The sequence below is a fragment of the Pelmatolapia mariae genome, linkage group LG18 (assembly GCF_036321145.2).
Source record: "Pelmatolapia mariae isolate MD_Pm_ZW linkage group LG18, Pm_UMD_F_2, whole genome shotgun sequence".
NCBI classification, from domain to species: domain Eukaryota; kingdom Metazoa; phylum Chordata; class Actinopteri; order Cichliformes; family Cichlidae; genus Pelmatolapia; species Pelmatolapia mariae.
The window spans coordinates 2,638,454-2,656,340 of record NC_086243.1 but is presented as its reverse complement, the minus strand read 5'-3'; the positions used below and the strand labels follow the sequence as shown (position 1 = coordinate 2,656,340).

Genomic DNA, 17,887 nt, shown 5'->3' with positions numbered 1-17,887 from the left:
TACACTCGCAGTAGCACAGGAACAGAGCGGGAGGGAAAGAGAAAGAGCCAGGGACAACAACGTCACATTAGAAAGGTATAGTAATCATCCACAACTAGTTTCAGTTGCGGATGATAAAGGATTCAGAAAGTTTATTCATGCAGGCCCATATGACAGAGAATATGCATGTTCTTTTTGTTTTCATATTTTAATTTATATTTAATTGTGTTGTGGTTTGCAGTGTTTTGTGTTGTTTCACTTGAAATTTGTTTAAAAGGAAAAAGCTGAAAATTTAAATAGTTAAAAGTTGAAATGTAAATAGTTGATTTTTGTATTATATGATTTATTTATTACATTTTAATGTGGAGTGAATAAATAAACGTATATTTACGGTGGCCGCTAGAGACAAAGCACGTATAAACTCCAAAACACGTAAAAACTCCATAGCACGTACAAACTCCGAAGCACGTACAAACTCCGAAGCACGTACAAACTCCGAAACACGTACAAACTCCAAAGCACGTACAAACCCCGAAGTATGTACAAACTCCAAAACACGTAAAAACTCCATAGCACGTACAAATTCCAGAGCACGTACAAACCCCAAAACACGTAAAAACTCAGAAGCACATACAAACTCCAAAACGTGTACAAAACACAACAGAAGTGCTCCAGGATGCTAAGCGCAGTGTTGAGCTTTTGTTACCTAGTGGCTACACAAGCCAGGAAGTACCAAAGACCGGATTTGGTGTGTGGTAGTAACAGGTAAATGAACATTTTTTGAATTATTTGAATATATATGAGTGCTTGTGTATAAATACACAAACAATACACATATGCTTTCAATTGTGTAATTTAAGTGATCTAGGTAGCTCTGTTTTGGAAGTTCAGTTAACGCGAGAAATGTGTTTTGGAGTTTGTACGTGCTTTGGAGTTTGTACGTGTTTTAGAATCTGTACGTGCTTTTTGGACTGTATATATTTATATATAAACATATATAAATAAAACCACATTTTTTTTACATTAGTAATTCCTTTTGTGCGTAATTTTATGTTGTTGTTAATAATAAATTAATTAAAGCAACAAAACAACCTGAAGAGCCTGTTGGGAGCCGAAAGAGCCGGCTCTTTTTAGTGAGCCGAGCCGAAAGAGCCGGTTCTCTAAAAAGAGCCGGAAATCCCATTGCTATTGCTCTATTCCCATGTTTTGGACCTGAAAACAGGGTTCGATGTTTGGTTTCATTCTATAATACTGGACTTATTTTTCTACGAAGGTTTGAACTTTGAGGCTGTTTAAACGAGAGAGAAAATGTTCATGCTTGTCTGAGAAAATTGTATAAAGTGTGTAGTGAGGGGTTTTAAACCCTTAAAACATCTATAATAATTGTAAAAAATAAAGCTGACTAGTTCGCAGATTTCACCTATCGCGGGTTACTTTTAGAATGTAACTACCGCGATAAACGAGGGGCCACTGTACTTTGGTCCCTTTAAAAAGATGGTGGCACATGTTAAGGAGCTGAAACTCCCAAACTCTAAATCCAATTTGAGTCTCAACTCAAATGAAAGCTGAGAGTGTAAACATTATATCCATGCCCATTATATAACTATAATTGGAATATGTTTCAGTAAACAGATAAAAAAAAAAAAAAACTTGTGTCAATGTCCAAATACATTTGAACACAGTGTCCAAATGTATTTGGACACTAACTGTATTTGCCTATACAAACCAACAGCCATGCTTCTATCCAGGCACTAGTGAACTGTCCCAGAGATGTACAGTCGTGGGGAAATTAAACTTTTGGCAACCCAATCTATTACATGGGTATGACAGCACTATTGGTCCTTTAGTGTCTTACTGTCATCTGGTTGCAAGGCACCTTGGTGTGACCTTCGACAGTGCTTTAAAATTTGATAAACAGATCAGCTCTGTTGTTAAGACAAGTTTCTTTTAACTAAGGCTCCTCAGTAAGGTGAAGGCCTGCCTCGCTTTTATTACCTCTCATCTTAATTACTGTAACTCTTTATATGTTGGCTCTGATCAACAGGAAAGAAAAGGTGTGATCACATTACACCTATACTGGCATCCTAACACTGGCTTCAAGTCCATTTCAGTATCCAGTTTAAAATGTTATTACTTGTTTTTAAGAGTCTCAATGGTTTGGGGCCACGTTACTTAACAGAACTTTTGAAACACTATGTAGGGTAATTTCCAATAAACCAAGTTCAAAAAAAGGAGTCTTTTGTTCCTGGTTTCCAAAAGAAATGCTTCCAGTTGCATTATGATTTGAAGATTGTTTATGTATTACAAACTGAAGATGTAACAATGAACTCCTTCCTAAATAAGCATGAAAGTTCCAAAAAATAAGCAGTTATCCAGAACCTGTGCACACGGTCAGAAAACGGTGAGACTCCTAACCTCTCTGTCCATCCTCCTCCCCTTCCCCTTCACACAGGGTTTCATGCTGCTATTGCACTTACATACTTAAAGTGATAGCCATCCCTTTTTAGGTTCCAATCCCAAACAGTGACATAACATTACTTTATGTAAACACAACATATATTTTTATATTTATTAATCCTGAAAAGGTGACTTATAATTCATAGATTCATTACATAAAACAAACATGAACTCAATCGTAAATAAAATAAATAAATAAAAGTATAAAGCAGACGTCTGGCGGCTACACCCTATAAGCCTACCAGAGCACTGATTTCCACTTCACCTAAGATGAGTTTAAAAGCAGACGCGATAGCCTTTTCAGTGGTGGCTCCTAATATTTGGAACAACTTATCTTTTTACATTAGCTGTCCACTTTCTCAATCATTTTAAAAGACTTTTAAAAACCTATTTTTGCTTGCTTTCAGGTTTAGTTGAGCAGAATATCCTGGCTTTTTATTCAATCACAGTTTTATTTACTACTTTTATTTGATTTTCAGTTTATATTTATTGTTAATTTAGTGACTGTTTCTATTCATTGTATATTTTGTATAACTTGTACGAGACTTTGGTCAACAGATGTTGTTTAAAACATGCTATATAACTAAACTTTGACTTGACTTGACTTGTGGGTGCACAAAGAAGGACTACATCTTATGCAGAAGGTACAGTATGAAAGAAATAATGGATTGCAACGTGGTGCTGGGGGCTTTGGGTGATAAAGTAAAGTTGAGTTGTTAAGGTAAATTGCCAAGAAGGTGTTTGTTATATCCGCTGGACAAAGTAGGAAGTACAGAAAAAGAAAGCAGTTAGCAAATGAAAAGTCAGGGAGATGAAGGAAGTAGACAGTAGTACTAGGGAAACTAGGCATATGGCAGAAAGAAGTGACAAAGGCAAGGAAAAAGACTTGAGTGAGTTGTATGTGAGGCTGAAAGGAAGAAAAGGACTTGTATCTATTGGCTAGACAATGAGATCAAGCTGTAAAGGATGTGCAGCAGGTTAGAGTGTTTAAGGACAAAGATGGAAATGTTCAAACAAGTCAAGAGAGTGTGCCGAGGAGTACATAGAGGAGTTGATGAATGTCTAAAACTAGGGAGAAATGAATAAATCAGGAAGTCAAGAGGATTAGTAAGTGGGAAGTGAGGGCAGCTATGAAGAGGATGAAAAGTGGAAAGGCAGATGTTTCAGATGATATACCTGTGGAAGTCAGGATATGTATTAATTCTTTAACCAGACTGTTTAACACAGTGTTGTAGAGTGGGAAAAAGAGTGTACTGGTTTTCAAGAACAAGTTTGATACTACAGTTCTACACAAGGGTGAAGAACTTTACATCCGATTTTCTTCCTAACACAAACAAAGGCATTTGTCTCCCCCGCTGGAATCAAACCAGCAACCTTTGGCTTGATAATCAAGCGTGTTAAGCATTACACAGTTGGAGGCATTAGAGTTGTAGCTGCAGAAATCACTTTAAAAACAAGTTTCATTTTATCAAGTTACCAACTGAATTAACATTAATCCTGGCAGCTAATTTGACTGCTGAGGTTTCTCCTAGCAGCAGTTCTGTTAGATAGACAGTGTTGCAGTGGTTAGCTCAGTCATTTCACAGCTAAAAGGCCTGTAGGTCTGAACCTTCCTCAGGTTTTGTGGAGTTTGCATGTTCTCTATGATCCTGATACTTTCAAGTTTCTTATCTCACCATTTGAAAACTGTATGTTAATTATCAGGTTAATTGCTGATTACAATCAGACATAACTAAGTATGTGTCATGGCTGGGGCAGCAGTCGTATGGTGTTACGAGAAAAGGACCCAAAATGCAGGAACTGGCTGGGGTGCGAGTGAGTGTTTATTTACAGTGACGGCGAAGTACAAAAGCAGGAAATAAGGAACAGGGAGCTACTAAAGCCTAGACTGGGAAAAACTAATAAACATACCTGAAAACATAAGGACACAGGATGATACGGAGATGACACAGAGGAAGCATGGCAGAGAGACGCGGAGAAACACTGAATAACACAGACGAACCGACAAAGATCACAGGCAGGCACACACTATAAAAACACACAAGGTAATTAGGGAATGACACACCAGAGGGGAACACAGCTGAACCTAATAGACACGACGAGACACAGACCTTCAAAGTAAAACAGGAAATTCACAAACTGTTCTACAACACTAACTCAGGGACACGAACAGAGCACAGGAGGGAGAACACTAAAACACTAAACACAAGAACCAAACCCTAAGAACTAATATAAAATAAGAATTAACACAAAACATAAGATGATACCAAAATGAAAGACAAAACGCTGGGTCAAACAACCCAGGACCATGACAGTATGCATATGAGACAAATTGAGTGCGTAGGATAGCTCGTGAATCACTGGGATTTAAATAATCTCTCAACATGAATCTACAGTGGCTTGCAAAAGTATTTGGCCCCCTTGAACTTTTCCACATTTTGTCACATTACAGCCACAAACATGAATCACTTTCATTGGAATTCCACATAAAAGACCAATACAAAGTGGTGTACACGTGAGAAGTGGAATGAAAATCATACATGATTCCAAACATTTTTTACAAATAAATAACTGCAAAGTGGGGTGTGCGTAATTATTCAGCCCCCTGAGTCAATACTTTGTAGAACCACCTTTTGCTGCAATTCCAGCTGCCAGTCTTTTAGGGTATGTCTCTACCAGCTTTGCACATCTACAGACTGAAATCCTTGCCCATTCTTCTTTGCAAAACAGCTCCAGCTCAGTCAGATTAGATGGACAGCGTTTGTGAACAGCAGTTTTCAGATCTTGCCACAGATTCTGGATTGGATTTAGATCTGGACTTTGACTGGGCCATTCTAACACATGGATATGTTTTGTTTTAAACCATTCCATTGTTTTCTGGCTTTATGTTTAGGGTCGTTGTCCTGCTGGAAGGTGAACCTCCGCCCCAGTCTCAAGTCTTTTGCAGACTCCAAGAGGTTTTCTTCCAAGATTGCCCTGTATTTGGCTCCATCCATCTTCCCATCAACTCTGACCAGCTTCCCTGTCCCTGCTGAAGAGAAGCACCCCCAGAGCATGATGCTGCCACCACCATATTTGACAGTGGGGATGGTGTGTTCAGAGTGATGTGCAGTGTTAGTTTTCCGCCACACATAGCGTTTTGCATTTTGGTCTCATCTGACCAGAGCACCTTCTTCCACATGTTTGCTGTGTCCCCCACATGGCTTGTGGCAAACTGCAAACGGGACTTCTTATGGTTTTCTGTTAACAATGGCTTTCTTCTTGCCACTCTTCCATAAAGGCCAACTTTGTGCAGTGCACCACTAATAGTTGTCCTATGGACAGATTCCCCCACCTGAGCTGTAGATCTCTGCAGCTCGTCCAGAGTCACCATGGGCCTCTTGGCTGCATTTCTGATCAGCGCTCTCCTTGTTCGGCCTGTGAGTTTAGGTGGACGGCCTTGTCTTGGTAGGTTTACAGTTGTGCCATACTCCTTCCATTTCTGAATGATGGCTTGAACAGTGCTCCGTGGGATGTTCAAGGCTTGGGAAATCTTTTTGTAGCCTAAGCCTGCTTTAAATTTCTCAATAACTTTATCCCTGACCTATCTGGTGTGTTCTTTGGACTTCATGGTGTTGTTGCTCCCAATATTCTCTTAAACAACCTCTGAGGCCGTCACAGAGCAGCTGTATTTGTACTGACATTAGATTACACACAGGTGCACTCTATTTAGTCATTAGCAATCATCAGGCAATGTCTATGGGCAACTGACTGCACTCAGACCAAAGGGGGCTGAATAATTATGCACACCCCACTTTGCAGTTATTTATTTGTAAAAAATGCTTGGAATCATGTATGATTTTCGTTCCACTTCTCACGTGTACACCACTTTGTATTGGTCTTTCACGTGGAATTCCAATAAAATTGATTCATGTTTGTGGCTGTAATGTGACAAAATGTGGGAAAGTTCAAGGGGGCCGAATACTTTTGCAAGCCACTGTATTCATACTTCACACTTCACCTGCAAGCTCTTGTGTTGGAGCTTGAAGGTTTTGTTTATAAGCTGTCTTCTTCATAAGCCATTGAGAAGCAAGCACCTGTACCCTATTTAATTTAAAGATTTTATTGTGGATTATGTATCTTATGTTGTATATGGCTAAATATATTAAAATAAACATCAAAAATATTTATTTTAGCTGTCACTCATCAGTTTGTGTATTAAGATTTGAAGATGTTTCAGCACCATCATTGTACGGTTCTGACACAGACTGATGCCCCCTCTTCCTGCCTGTTTGTGCTGTGTCAGGTGTGCTGTTCCTGCAGTATGGGGAGGAAACAAAGCAAGCGTGGGTGCCCACAGAAATCAGCAGTCAGGATGCTCTTCGGGCTTTGTTTGTTACAGCTTTCCCTCAACAGCTCACCATGAAGATGCTACAGTCTCCAAACATGGCCATCTACATCAAAGATACCACCCGCAATGTTTACTATGACCTGGAGGATATTAGGTGAGGGTGGTACTGAGAATGATATACACAATTACATAGTTGTGCTCATAAGTTTACATACCCTGTCAGAATTTGTGACTTTTTTGGGCCATTTTTTTGTTTTAGGGAATATGAATGCTAATGGAAAAACTTTTTACTCGCTCGTAGTTAGTGGTTGGGTGAAACCATCTATATAAAAATGTATTTATAATGACAACACAAACAATCAGGGGTGTTAAACTAATTTTACATCATGTACACATACAGCCCACTTTGATCTTAAGCAGGCAGCACCAGTGACACTCGCCTTTCTGTCAGTGTAAAAAATTACATATTTAACTGTTTGTTTGTTTTTTTACATGATAAAGCGAGAAATGTGTCTGTTAGACTCTTTGGAGTTAGGTTGTTTAAAAAAAACTTCTATAAGAGAAAGTGAAAAACAGAAATTTTTCCTATTTTTACAAAGTTGGAGTGGTTTTGTTAGAGACATAGGTAAGTGTTTTGCAATTTGGAATAGTTTGTGAAAGCTGAAATTTCTTTGGTACTGAATTACACGTTTTTCTCCTCTTTGCAATCTTCTCTGAAGAGTGGCAACATGGGAGCCTCAAAACAACTCTCAAATGACCTGAAAACAAAGATTGTTCAACATCATGGTTTAGGGGAAGGATTCAAAAAGCTATCTCAGAGATTTTAGCTGTCAATTTCCACTGTGAGGAACATAGTGAGGAAGTTGAAGACCACAGGCACAGTTCAAGTTAAGACTCGAAGTGGCAGGTCAAGAAAAATCTTAGATAAGCAGAGACGAGGAATGGTGAGAATGGTCATAGTCAACCCACAGACCAGCTCCAAAGACCTACAACATCATCTTGCTGCAGATGGTGTCACTGTGCATCGTTCAACTATTCATCGCACTTTGCACAAGGAAATGCTGTATGGGAAAGTGATGCAGAAGAAGCCTTTTCTGCGCACATGCCACAAACAGAGTCGGTGGAGGTATCCTAAAGCACATTTGGACAAGCCAGCTTCATTTTGGAATAAGGTGCTGTGGACTGATGAAACTAAAATTGAGTTATTTAGACATAGAAAGAGGCGGTATGCATGGCGGGAACAGAACACAGCATTCCAAGAAACACACTTGCTACCCACAGCCAAACTAGTTCCAGTCCCAAACAAAGATATGATGAGAGAAAAAATGTGCACTGTGCAGAAGAAGCTGAATTGTGCTGAAAAGAAGTGAAGAAACTGAAATTTGTGCTGAAAAGAGGTGAAAAATCTGAAAACTCGGCTGAAAGGGGGTGAAGAAGGTAAAATTTGTGTTGACAAGAGTTAAAAAACGTGAACTGTTTAATGAAAAAAATGTTGCCATAAGCTTAATATCTCAAAAAGTATAAAAGTTATGAGCACCAAAAGATATACCTGGCATTAGCAGAAGAGCAGAACAGTTTAAAATCAGTGCAGCACTGTGGGTTTGTCAGGAACCCAGAAACTCACTGACTTTTTATACACACAAACTAATTACAAGCAAACAGATCACAGACTGGTTACCTTTATTATTAAAACTTTCATGTTATATAAACATTGATCATGGTCATTTTGGTAGTTTCTGTCTACCAAAAAAAGGGTATGTTTGATAATAAATGGTTTCTCCCAACCACTAATCATGATTGAAATAAAAGTTTTGTATTATCAATCATATTCTCTGGAAAATGGCCCAAAAATGAAAAATTCTGCCACGGTATGTAAACTTATTAGCACAACTGTTTATAAACAAATCACAATCCCCTCTGTCCTTTTTACTCATTAACAAAGTCAGATTATCTGTCATTGTGTTTTGTTATATTGCTCTTACATTTACTAAAGATGAAAAATTCTGAAGCTCTAAGATTTTGATTTTGGTGTCAATTGTAAATTGAGGAAACATTTTTTTCACTTTTGCCATCTTTAATTCATACACAGTTTTCCTTAATCTTGTTTTTAGCACTAAACCTTACATACCCAGTCTGGCAGCTACACTTTTTGCTTCTTGTCAAATTCAAAAGGATTAAGAACCCTGAGGTTAAAAGGCTTCATCATTCAAAAAAGCATACACTTCATGTAGTGCTCTAAATGGTTTGTATCCTCCATCCCCTGCTGTACCTAGAGATAATGTCACTCTCAATATCATCTCCTTTCAGTTACAGAGCCCCCCACCTTCTACATTCCCTCTACATTAGTATTAAAGCTCATAGAGTCTGACGATTTTCAGTGCTACATTAATTAATGCTTCAATTCTGAAAGTATGACATGCAACAGCTACAGATGGTACTTAGGACCTGAAGACGTGTTTCGATAATGCTCCGTCTAATAAATGGCATTTCTACTACACATAGGTTCTCCGTGTTATTTCATTTCTAGTTGCTGATGTTCATGGTCATTGTTTTGTTTTTGTTTGTTTCTTGCAGAAAAGTATACTTTTATGACCTGGACAGCTAATTTGTGAGCATAAGAAGACTTGCTCACAAAAAGACTTCTCAGCGTTTTAGGTTTAGGCAGCAAAAGGAAATCAATTTGCCTTATATATCAACAATAACTGAATTGAAATAGACAGCAAAATATTAACAATTGCATCCTGAACATCACAATGATAAACTAAATAAAACTGTTCTCACAAACAAAATTTAGACCACCCCTTTATTTTACAGTACACACTGCACAGCCATGAGACTTGTTTTGACCTTTTCAAACAACATGTCTGATCCATTCAATGACTACTCGGTGATTTCAGCATACCAGAACTTAAGCTAAATATTTAATAATGCATTTCACATGTGTGAAAACTGATTCTGTATACCTTTTGTAGAACTTGCTGCACACATTGATTTATCACATCATGCAAATCTGTTGCTTCTAGAAACATCACCCCCAACTCCTTCCTGAAGGCGTATCATAAAGACCCTGAACATGTGTTCAAACATCATGCCAAGTCTGCCACTGTAGGAGGAAAGGTGAGTCAGTCAGCTTTTAATTTTTTTTTATTTTGTTTTGTTTTGTTTTTTTCAATTTAATGCATTGTGGTTTATTTTCTCCATAGAAAATGGTACATGCAAAAAGTCTTTAATTTACAGTATATACAAGATCTATAGTCAAAGGAATAGTTAAACACACTACAAATAACATTTTCCCATTACATTTCAGCATTACTAGAATTTTGAGCAAAGGTATTAACATCTATCTCTTTGATTTCAGGACACAGCACTGAAAGTGAATATAAAATGCAAAAATATTAACAGTAGTTATATGAGAGCCTGCACACTGAACCCGTGTCTGGTGTGGATCAGGCCAAGTAAACATAAAGATCAGAAACTTCTAGTTAGGTTGTTAATCTGTCCATCAGATTAAAGGATTAGCAAAATGTATCCAAGCACAGGGCCCATTTACAGAGCTCTAACTGTTTAAAAAGCTGTGAACTTTGTTACACCCCAGCCCCAGGGAAACCGGTGCACAACACAAGGAAAATAAAAAGAAAAGGGAGAATGTCCCCACACTCCCGCTCTCAAGGAAAACAAACCAAAAACTGCCACAGATTTACATAACCAGTCAGTTTATTAATTTCCAAAAGGTAGTGGGCGTCAGGGTGAGCATGGCCAAAACAACAAACAAAATTCTCTAGAAATGAAATGAAACTGGCTTACCTACACGGAGAAAACCCAAAGGAAAATGCAGGTGTCTTATCTGCCTCCCTAACCAAAAACAGGAGAAAATAGCTTCTCACCCCTACAGCTACTGAGTAAAAATATTAACAACTATTTACAACAAAACTATTCACAACACAGCAAAAGCTTCTCATTCCAGAGAACAGATTCTGACACACAGGCACAGCTCATTGGGAACAGGAAGCAGACAGGGGCAGAGCCAGGGGCAGAAGGGTCCTCATTTATAGCCGGCCTCTCCCAGTCCTCCACCAATGGTCAGCCTCCACCTGGAACTCACATAACATCAGTAACATAGAACACAAACTACGCCACACTCTGGTGTGGCAGACAACAACCACACAGTACAAAACATGACTCCATGACACTGACTCATAACAACTTATTTGTGTTTTTATTTATTTTTTTTTTTGCATTTATTCCAAGCTATCTAGTGGTAACTTAAACTAAAAATACAATGGCCTTTCTTACCCAGATATGAGCATATATTTTAAACAACTTACAGTCCAGAAACCAAGGTGATGTCACAGTTTGTCCCCTCTTTTACATGCTGTTTTAACAAACAAAAATGGGAATGTTATCCATGATCTCATCATCAAAGGGAATAAGCTGTTTATATGAAGTACAGTTAAATCAGGCTTGAAATGCCCCCAACTTTTCTTCTGGTCCTACTAGAATGTGAGGAAAAAGTGATAATGAGAAAGTGATACTTGTCATTTGGTTGTTTTAACTCAACATTATTTTGGTGAAGCCTGAGGAGAAAACTGATGGGAGTTTCTTTTGCAGGTTAAATAATGATTTCCTTTGTGCCTTTCTTAATGTTTTTCTTTGTAGCTGTAGATGCTGGGTTAGAAATAAACAGATTTTGCTGAGGAAAATAAATTAATGCTAGGTAGAAAACACGTGCATGTGTGAATGAGGCATGTTGAGTAAAAGACTTTGAGTGCTCAACTAGAGTGGAAAAGTGCTATGAAACAGTCCAATTCAGAATGTATTTGAAACAGACAAACAACAGTGGAGGTGGAGGTTTGTGCATTTATATTAACAATGCTTGGTGCATGAACTCCACTACTACTGAGAGTCACTGCTCACCTAATGCGGAGTTTTTAATGGTCAAATGCAGACCTTATTATCTCCCCAGAGAACTCACTTCGATCATACTCACTGCAGTATATATCCCCCCCGACGCTAATGCTAGGTTGCCATGAAAGAACTTTCTGCAGCCATTAACAAACACCAGAATAAACACCCCGAGGCTGCTTTTATTGTTGCTGGTGACTTCAACCACACCAACTTAAAGACAGTCCTCCCCAGATTCCACCAACATGTCTCCTGCCACACCAGAGGAGACAAGACTTTAGACCATGTTTATTCCAACTTGGCTGGAGCCTACAAAGCAACACCCCTCCCCCACATTGGACAATCGAACCATCTCTCCCTGTTCCTCACACCTAGGTATTCACCACTCATCCAACGTGTGAAACCTGCTGTGAGGACAATTAAAGTGTGGCCAGAGGGGGCAGACGCAGTGCTCCAGGACAGATTTAAAAACACAGACTGGAATATGTTCACCAACACAGACCTGGACCAGTACGCCTCATCTGTACTGGATTACATCTCCGAAACCACAGACAGTGTCACCACCCAGAAACGGATCACCATGTACCTCAACCAGAAGCCTTGGATGAACCGGAATGTTCGTCTCCTCCTGAAAGCCCGCAACACTGCTTTTAGGTCAGGAGATGCACACGCCTACAGTACAGCCAGGGCTAATCTAAAGAAGGGGATCAAAAAAGCCATTATAAAAAGAAGGTAGAAGAACACTTCTCCAACTCCAACCCCCGACACATGTGGCAAGGACTCCAAACCATTACAGACTGCAGGACCACCAAACCCTCCCCCGCATCCTCTGATGTCTCCTTCCTCAACGAGCTCAACAACTTTTATGCTTGTTTTGAGCGAGGGAACCCCACAACCACAACCAAAACAGACATGACGCCAGACCACCAACCTCTGACTCTCTCCCCCACCGATGTAGGAGCGGTGCTGAGCAGGATCAATGTCCACAAGGCTGCAGGTCCTGATGGCATCCCCGGGCGTGTTTTCAGAACGTGTTCTGGGGAGCTTGCAGGAGTGCTCACAGACATATTCAATCTGTCCTTGGCCCACGCTGTGGTACCGGCCTGCTTCAAATCCACCTCCATCGTCCCGATACCCAAAAACTCCAACCCATCTAGCCTCAATGACTACCGCCCAGTAGCACTCACCCCCATCATCACTAAGTGCTTAGAGCAGCTGGTCCTAGCACACTTCAAATCCTGTCTCCCCCCCACCCTGGACCCCCACCAATTCGCATACCGCCAGAACAGGAGCACAGAGGATGCAGTCTCCATCGCACTGCACTCTGTCCTCTCACACCTGGACAACAACAACACCTACGCCAGAATGCTGTTTATAGACTTCAGTTCAGCATTCAATACAATCCACCCCTCACAACTCATCAGGAAACTGACAGACCTGGGCATCAGTTCCACCATCTGCAAATGGTTACTGGACTTCCTGACCCACCGCCCCCAACAGGTCCGACTGGATAACCGCTGCTCATCTACAATCACGATGAACACCGGTGTACCACAAGGCTGTGTGATGAGCCCTTTCCTCTACTCCCTCTTCACCCATGACTGCGGACCTGCTGATGGTTCCAACACCATCATTAAGTTTGCAGATGACACCACGGTGATTGGCCTCATCAGTGACAACGATGAAACCGCCTACAGGGAGGAGGTGGATCGTCTGGCTGAGTGGTGCGACACAAACAACCTGCTGCTCAACACCGAGAAGACCAAGGAGCTCATCGTGGACTGCAGGAGGAATGCTGACCCACATCCACCCATCTACATTAAAGGGACGGCTGTGGAGCGTGTGAACAGCTTCAAGTTCTGGGAGTCCACATCTCCGAGGATCTCATCTGGACAACCAACTGCTCCAAGCTGGTCAAGAAGGCTCACCAGCGCCTCTTCTTCTTGAGGACTCTGAGGAAGAACCACCTGTCCTCAGACATCCTGGTGAACTTCTATCGCTGCACCATCGAGAGCATCCTGACCAACTGTATAACAGTCTGGTATGGGAACTGCTCTGCCTCGGACCGGAAGGCGTTGCAGAGGGTCGTGAAAACTGCCCAGCGCATCGCCGGAGCACCACTTCCTGCCATAAAGGACATCTACAGGAAGCGGTGTCTGAAAAGGGCTGGGAAAATCATCAAAGACTCCAGTCACCCATCACATAGACTCTTCACCCTCCTGCCCTCTGGGAGACGCTACAGGAGCCTCCGGACTAAGACCACCAGGTACCGGAACAGCTTCTTCCCCACAGCTGTCAGACTCCTGAACTCTGCCTCCTGACATCTGACCCACCTTAACACATGGACTGAACATACACACACCCACAACCACCTACACACACACACACACAATGGACAACCGTACCCTCAAACACACAATAATAACATGGACTGAACCACCACTCACAACCACTAGCACTTTATATAGCCTCTGCAGAAATTATCCACATATCTCACTTATCTTAACTGCACTACTGTATAGTTCTGTGTAAATAATCATTCTGTACATATGATAATTTTTAATCCTACAACTGTTCATAACTTGCATAGTTCACATTTCTGTATAACTGTATATCTCAGATTTCTGTATAGTTTTTATTTCATATTTATATCCTGTTCATAGCCTGTACATAGCTTGTACTCACTACAGCCTGTACATACTTATAGTTATAGAATATTCATAACATACTTCATACCGTGTACATTATAACATACCATAATAGACCCATTTCTGTAATATACTTACATATCTATATTATTGCTAATATATATTGTAATATATCTATATCACGGCTAAAGCACTTCTGGATGGATGCAAACTGCATTTCGTTGCCCTGTACCTGTGCATGTGCAATGACAATAAAGTTGAATTCTATTCTATTCTATTCTAAAACTATTTAATATAATTTTCCAACTAATTGGATAATTGAATATTGTACACTGATAAAACTCACAGATGAACTTGGTCATGAGTTCTGCTACTAGTGCTTTTCTACTCTTCTGGTGCACTTTATACCACATGCCTCATTCACACAAGCACTTTTTCTATAAACATTTACACATGCTCATACTCCCACGGATGCATCAGTGAACAACTTGGGGTTAGTATCTTGCCCAAGCCAAGGATTGAATCCCCAAGTGGACAAGTACTCATATGATGCTTTTCTACTCTAACTGAGCACTTCCTACTACAAGCCGTATTCATCCAGGCACACACACATTCATACAAACACTTTTTTCCATTCCAAGATTTGTTTGTCTTACATTCACAAATGCTCAGACTTGGGAACATGCCACTAACCGTACTTGCATTACTCATGAGAGAGAAATGTGTTTGAGGTTCCTATATTGTAGGGTGAACTTGGGTAATGTTAGGTTTGGGTTAGTGTTAGAGAAAGTGTAGAGGGAAATAATTGAAGTCAAGTAAGTAGTACTGGATGTCTGAATGGTGAAGTGAAAGACAGTCAGGGCAGAGTCATAGCTGGAAGAATATTTTGTTGTTGCTGGGAATCTGTGTCAACTCGGTTTGTACTCGAACAATCATCTGTTTGACAGGTTGCTCTCCTTGTGTAACTGGTCTGGACAAAAGGAGAGCAACCTGTTGGATTTTTAAACTTCTGGCAGTTCATCTGTTTTGGCATGCCAGCTCTTTGTAGGTTTAGAGATCAACGCCCTTTTCAAATAAAGACTTGGCTTTGAGTTGTGCCACCTACTCAGTCACATAGACTAATATGCATCTCTTATTTGCACAACAATAGGAATATTAACTGTGGTCATGCAGAGCTAAGTCAAAATATGCACACATTATTTATTGTTTCACTTGATAGTGTGGAGAATTGAGACAATAATGGAGAATGGAGAAAACAAATCGGTCTTTACCATGAGAAGATTCATATTTGAGAATTTGTAAAGAAATTTAATATGTAGGATTAAAGAAAAATGGAGGTGGAGGAATCTGTACTCATTTGTCCCATTGCACAATTATTTGGCTTATAATTTGGTTTCAGAAATGACTTGTTCACTGACATATTCTCCATTCAGTAATTGACAATACCATAACACCATATGTTTTTATATCTAGGAATACCTTCATCTGATATGTAGCTGCTGGCAGAAACCAAACTTGTGACTAGAGCTTGCAGTGGGACGACATTAGTTGTAATGCTGATCATGTTGGCATTGTGACCCATGCATATTCAGCTAAATTTGCTAAAGACTTTCATGATAGACACACACAGATTCATCAGATAGGCTCATATCTGCTATGGCTTTGCAACTTGCACTTATATTTCTGGCTGCCATTTACATTATATTTACACTTACCTCTCTTGAGGACAAAGAGGCACAATTATACTTTCAACATTTTCAGTAAATGTTTGTATGTGAGATTTTGGGGTGGTGGTTTGGTATTTGGTACATTTTTGTATCGTTTGTATTATTATTATTTTTTAATTAGCTGAGATTACTTATTCTTTGTTACACATTATTTCTTTTTCTTAAGACCCAGAGTCAGGAACGTTTTTGTTTGTCTGAGTGAGTGATACATATTTTATGTAAGGATGTATCCAGAATTCACAAAAACATAAAAATTCCATTTATCAAATGGAATGGTCTCTGAATGCTATTGACACCCTTTTCTCAACGAGAAGTCTAGGCTTGGGAGAGCCCGAGTGCCCTGGAGGGACTTTCCCGGCCGGATACATGATGGACGGGTGGCAGAAATGGAGGATCGTGTGCCTGGTGGGACTGTCGATCGAGGACGCTGAAGATATCTACGACGGGATGAGGTGCGGCTTCTCAGAAAGGGCTCATGGACGGCAGCATGGTTAAGAGCTTGGAGACGATTGCAGCTGCAGTGAATACTCAGAACAACATCTCTGAGCGGATATTGGGACACATCAGGGAAGAATCTGCTCAAATCAACACCTATGGGCGGAAGCTGGAATACATCACGGATCAGTTGGCTGCAGTCGTGAGGTCTCAGAATCTGCTCTGTGAGCAAAAGAGTGACAAGACCACGGAATTAAAGGTAAACAACATCATGGAGAAGCTGGCAGCTATACAACGGGAGATGGAGAGACCAGTGTCGGAGTGCTAAAAAACAGCTCGAAATTCTTATGAGTTGTTGGAAAACAAAATCGCCATCACAATGCGGCTACCCCTCCGGCGCCAGCTGTGCTCAAGGCTGGAGCCGAACAAAAACTCCCTGATAACGAGTGTGTTGAGACTGTTCCTTCCCATTCCATGCAAGGCCACCTGGGTTGGCTGGTAGACTGTTTACTTAGCCTGGCAGGGCGAAGGACACTGTCTCTGCTGAACTATGGACACGCACACACATACACTTACACTGATAAGCAAACACTCATCCCCCTTCCCTTTCCAAACGCCTTCGATGCTTATTTCCTGTGGGGGAACACGGCGGGTCTACGTGTGGCGCTGGGAAGATAGCGACGTGCGAGGCGGCTGCTGGGTTCGCTTCATATTACTCCTCACCCAACACCCAACCCTATGGCTTGTTATGTCTTCACAATGTTGTGCTGTGGACATTTATGTGCTTTTTTGTGCAGAGGAGTTTTTTTGTTTCCTGTTCTCGTGCTGTCCTACCATGGAAGCACAGCATGAGAAGGGGTCTCTTTTTTTCCTCTTGTACTTTCCCATTGTGATGTACATTTCAGTGTTTTTTTTTTCTCTCCAACGCTGCCAATCTCCGACCTGTATCCCCATGTAATGTCTGTGTTGTGTATGTAAGGTCGGGGGGGGGGTCCCATTTCTTTTTTTTTTTTTTTTTCTTTTTTTTTTTTTAACCTGTCCCGTTTGGTTCTTTTGCCATCAGAATTATTGTCTAAAGGCGAAGAAAGATGCCCAACGGATTTACTTTACCAAATGGACCATCCCAGCCTTGCCGTAATGGTCCATTTGATTCAACTTTTTATTGTTTATTTTATTTTCACTTGCTGAATACGGGACAGACTTGACTGGAGGAGAGAATGTGGAGAAAGAAAGAGGGAAAGAAAAAAACCTGAGAAGAGGGACGGGGAAAAAGGGCAAAAAACAAAAACCAACAGAATAAGCAGACAAAAAATACATATATCGATCACCTGGATCACCTGTTGAGAAAGAAAAAAGAAAGCAAGCAGAAGAAAACGAGAGTAATAAACAAGATCACAATGATATATGAG

At 40.4% G+C, this 17,887-nt stretch overlaps 1 protein-coding gene across 2 annotated transcripts in view; it reads left to right on the top strand.

Moving 5' to 3' along the window:
• Window positions 1-17,887, top strand: part of si:ch211-207d6.2 (SRC kinase signaling inhibitor 1) — a 186,294-nt gene that overhangs the window by 103,612 nt on the left and 64,795 nt on the right. For both annotated transcript variants that reach the window (XM_063461399.1, XM_063461398.1), the window contains exons 4-5: window positions 6,722-6,920; window positions 9,790-9,883. In XM_063461399.1, the coding sequence (XP_063317469.1) occupies window positions 6,722-6,920; window positions 9,790-9,883 (293 nt within the window). The remainder of the gene's footprint in view (window positions 1-6,721; window positions 6,921-9,789; window positions 9,884-17,887) is intronic.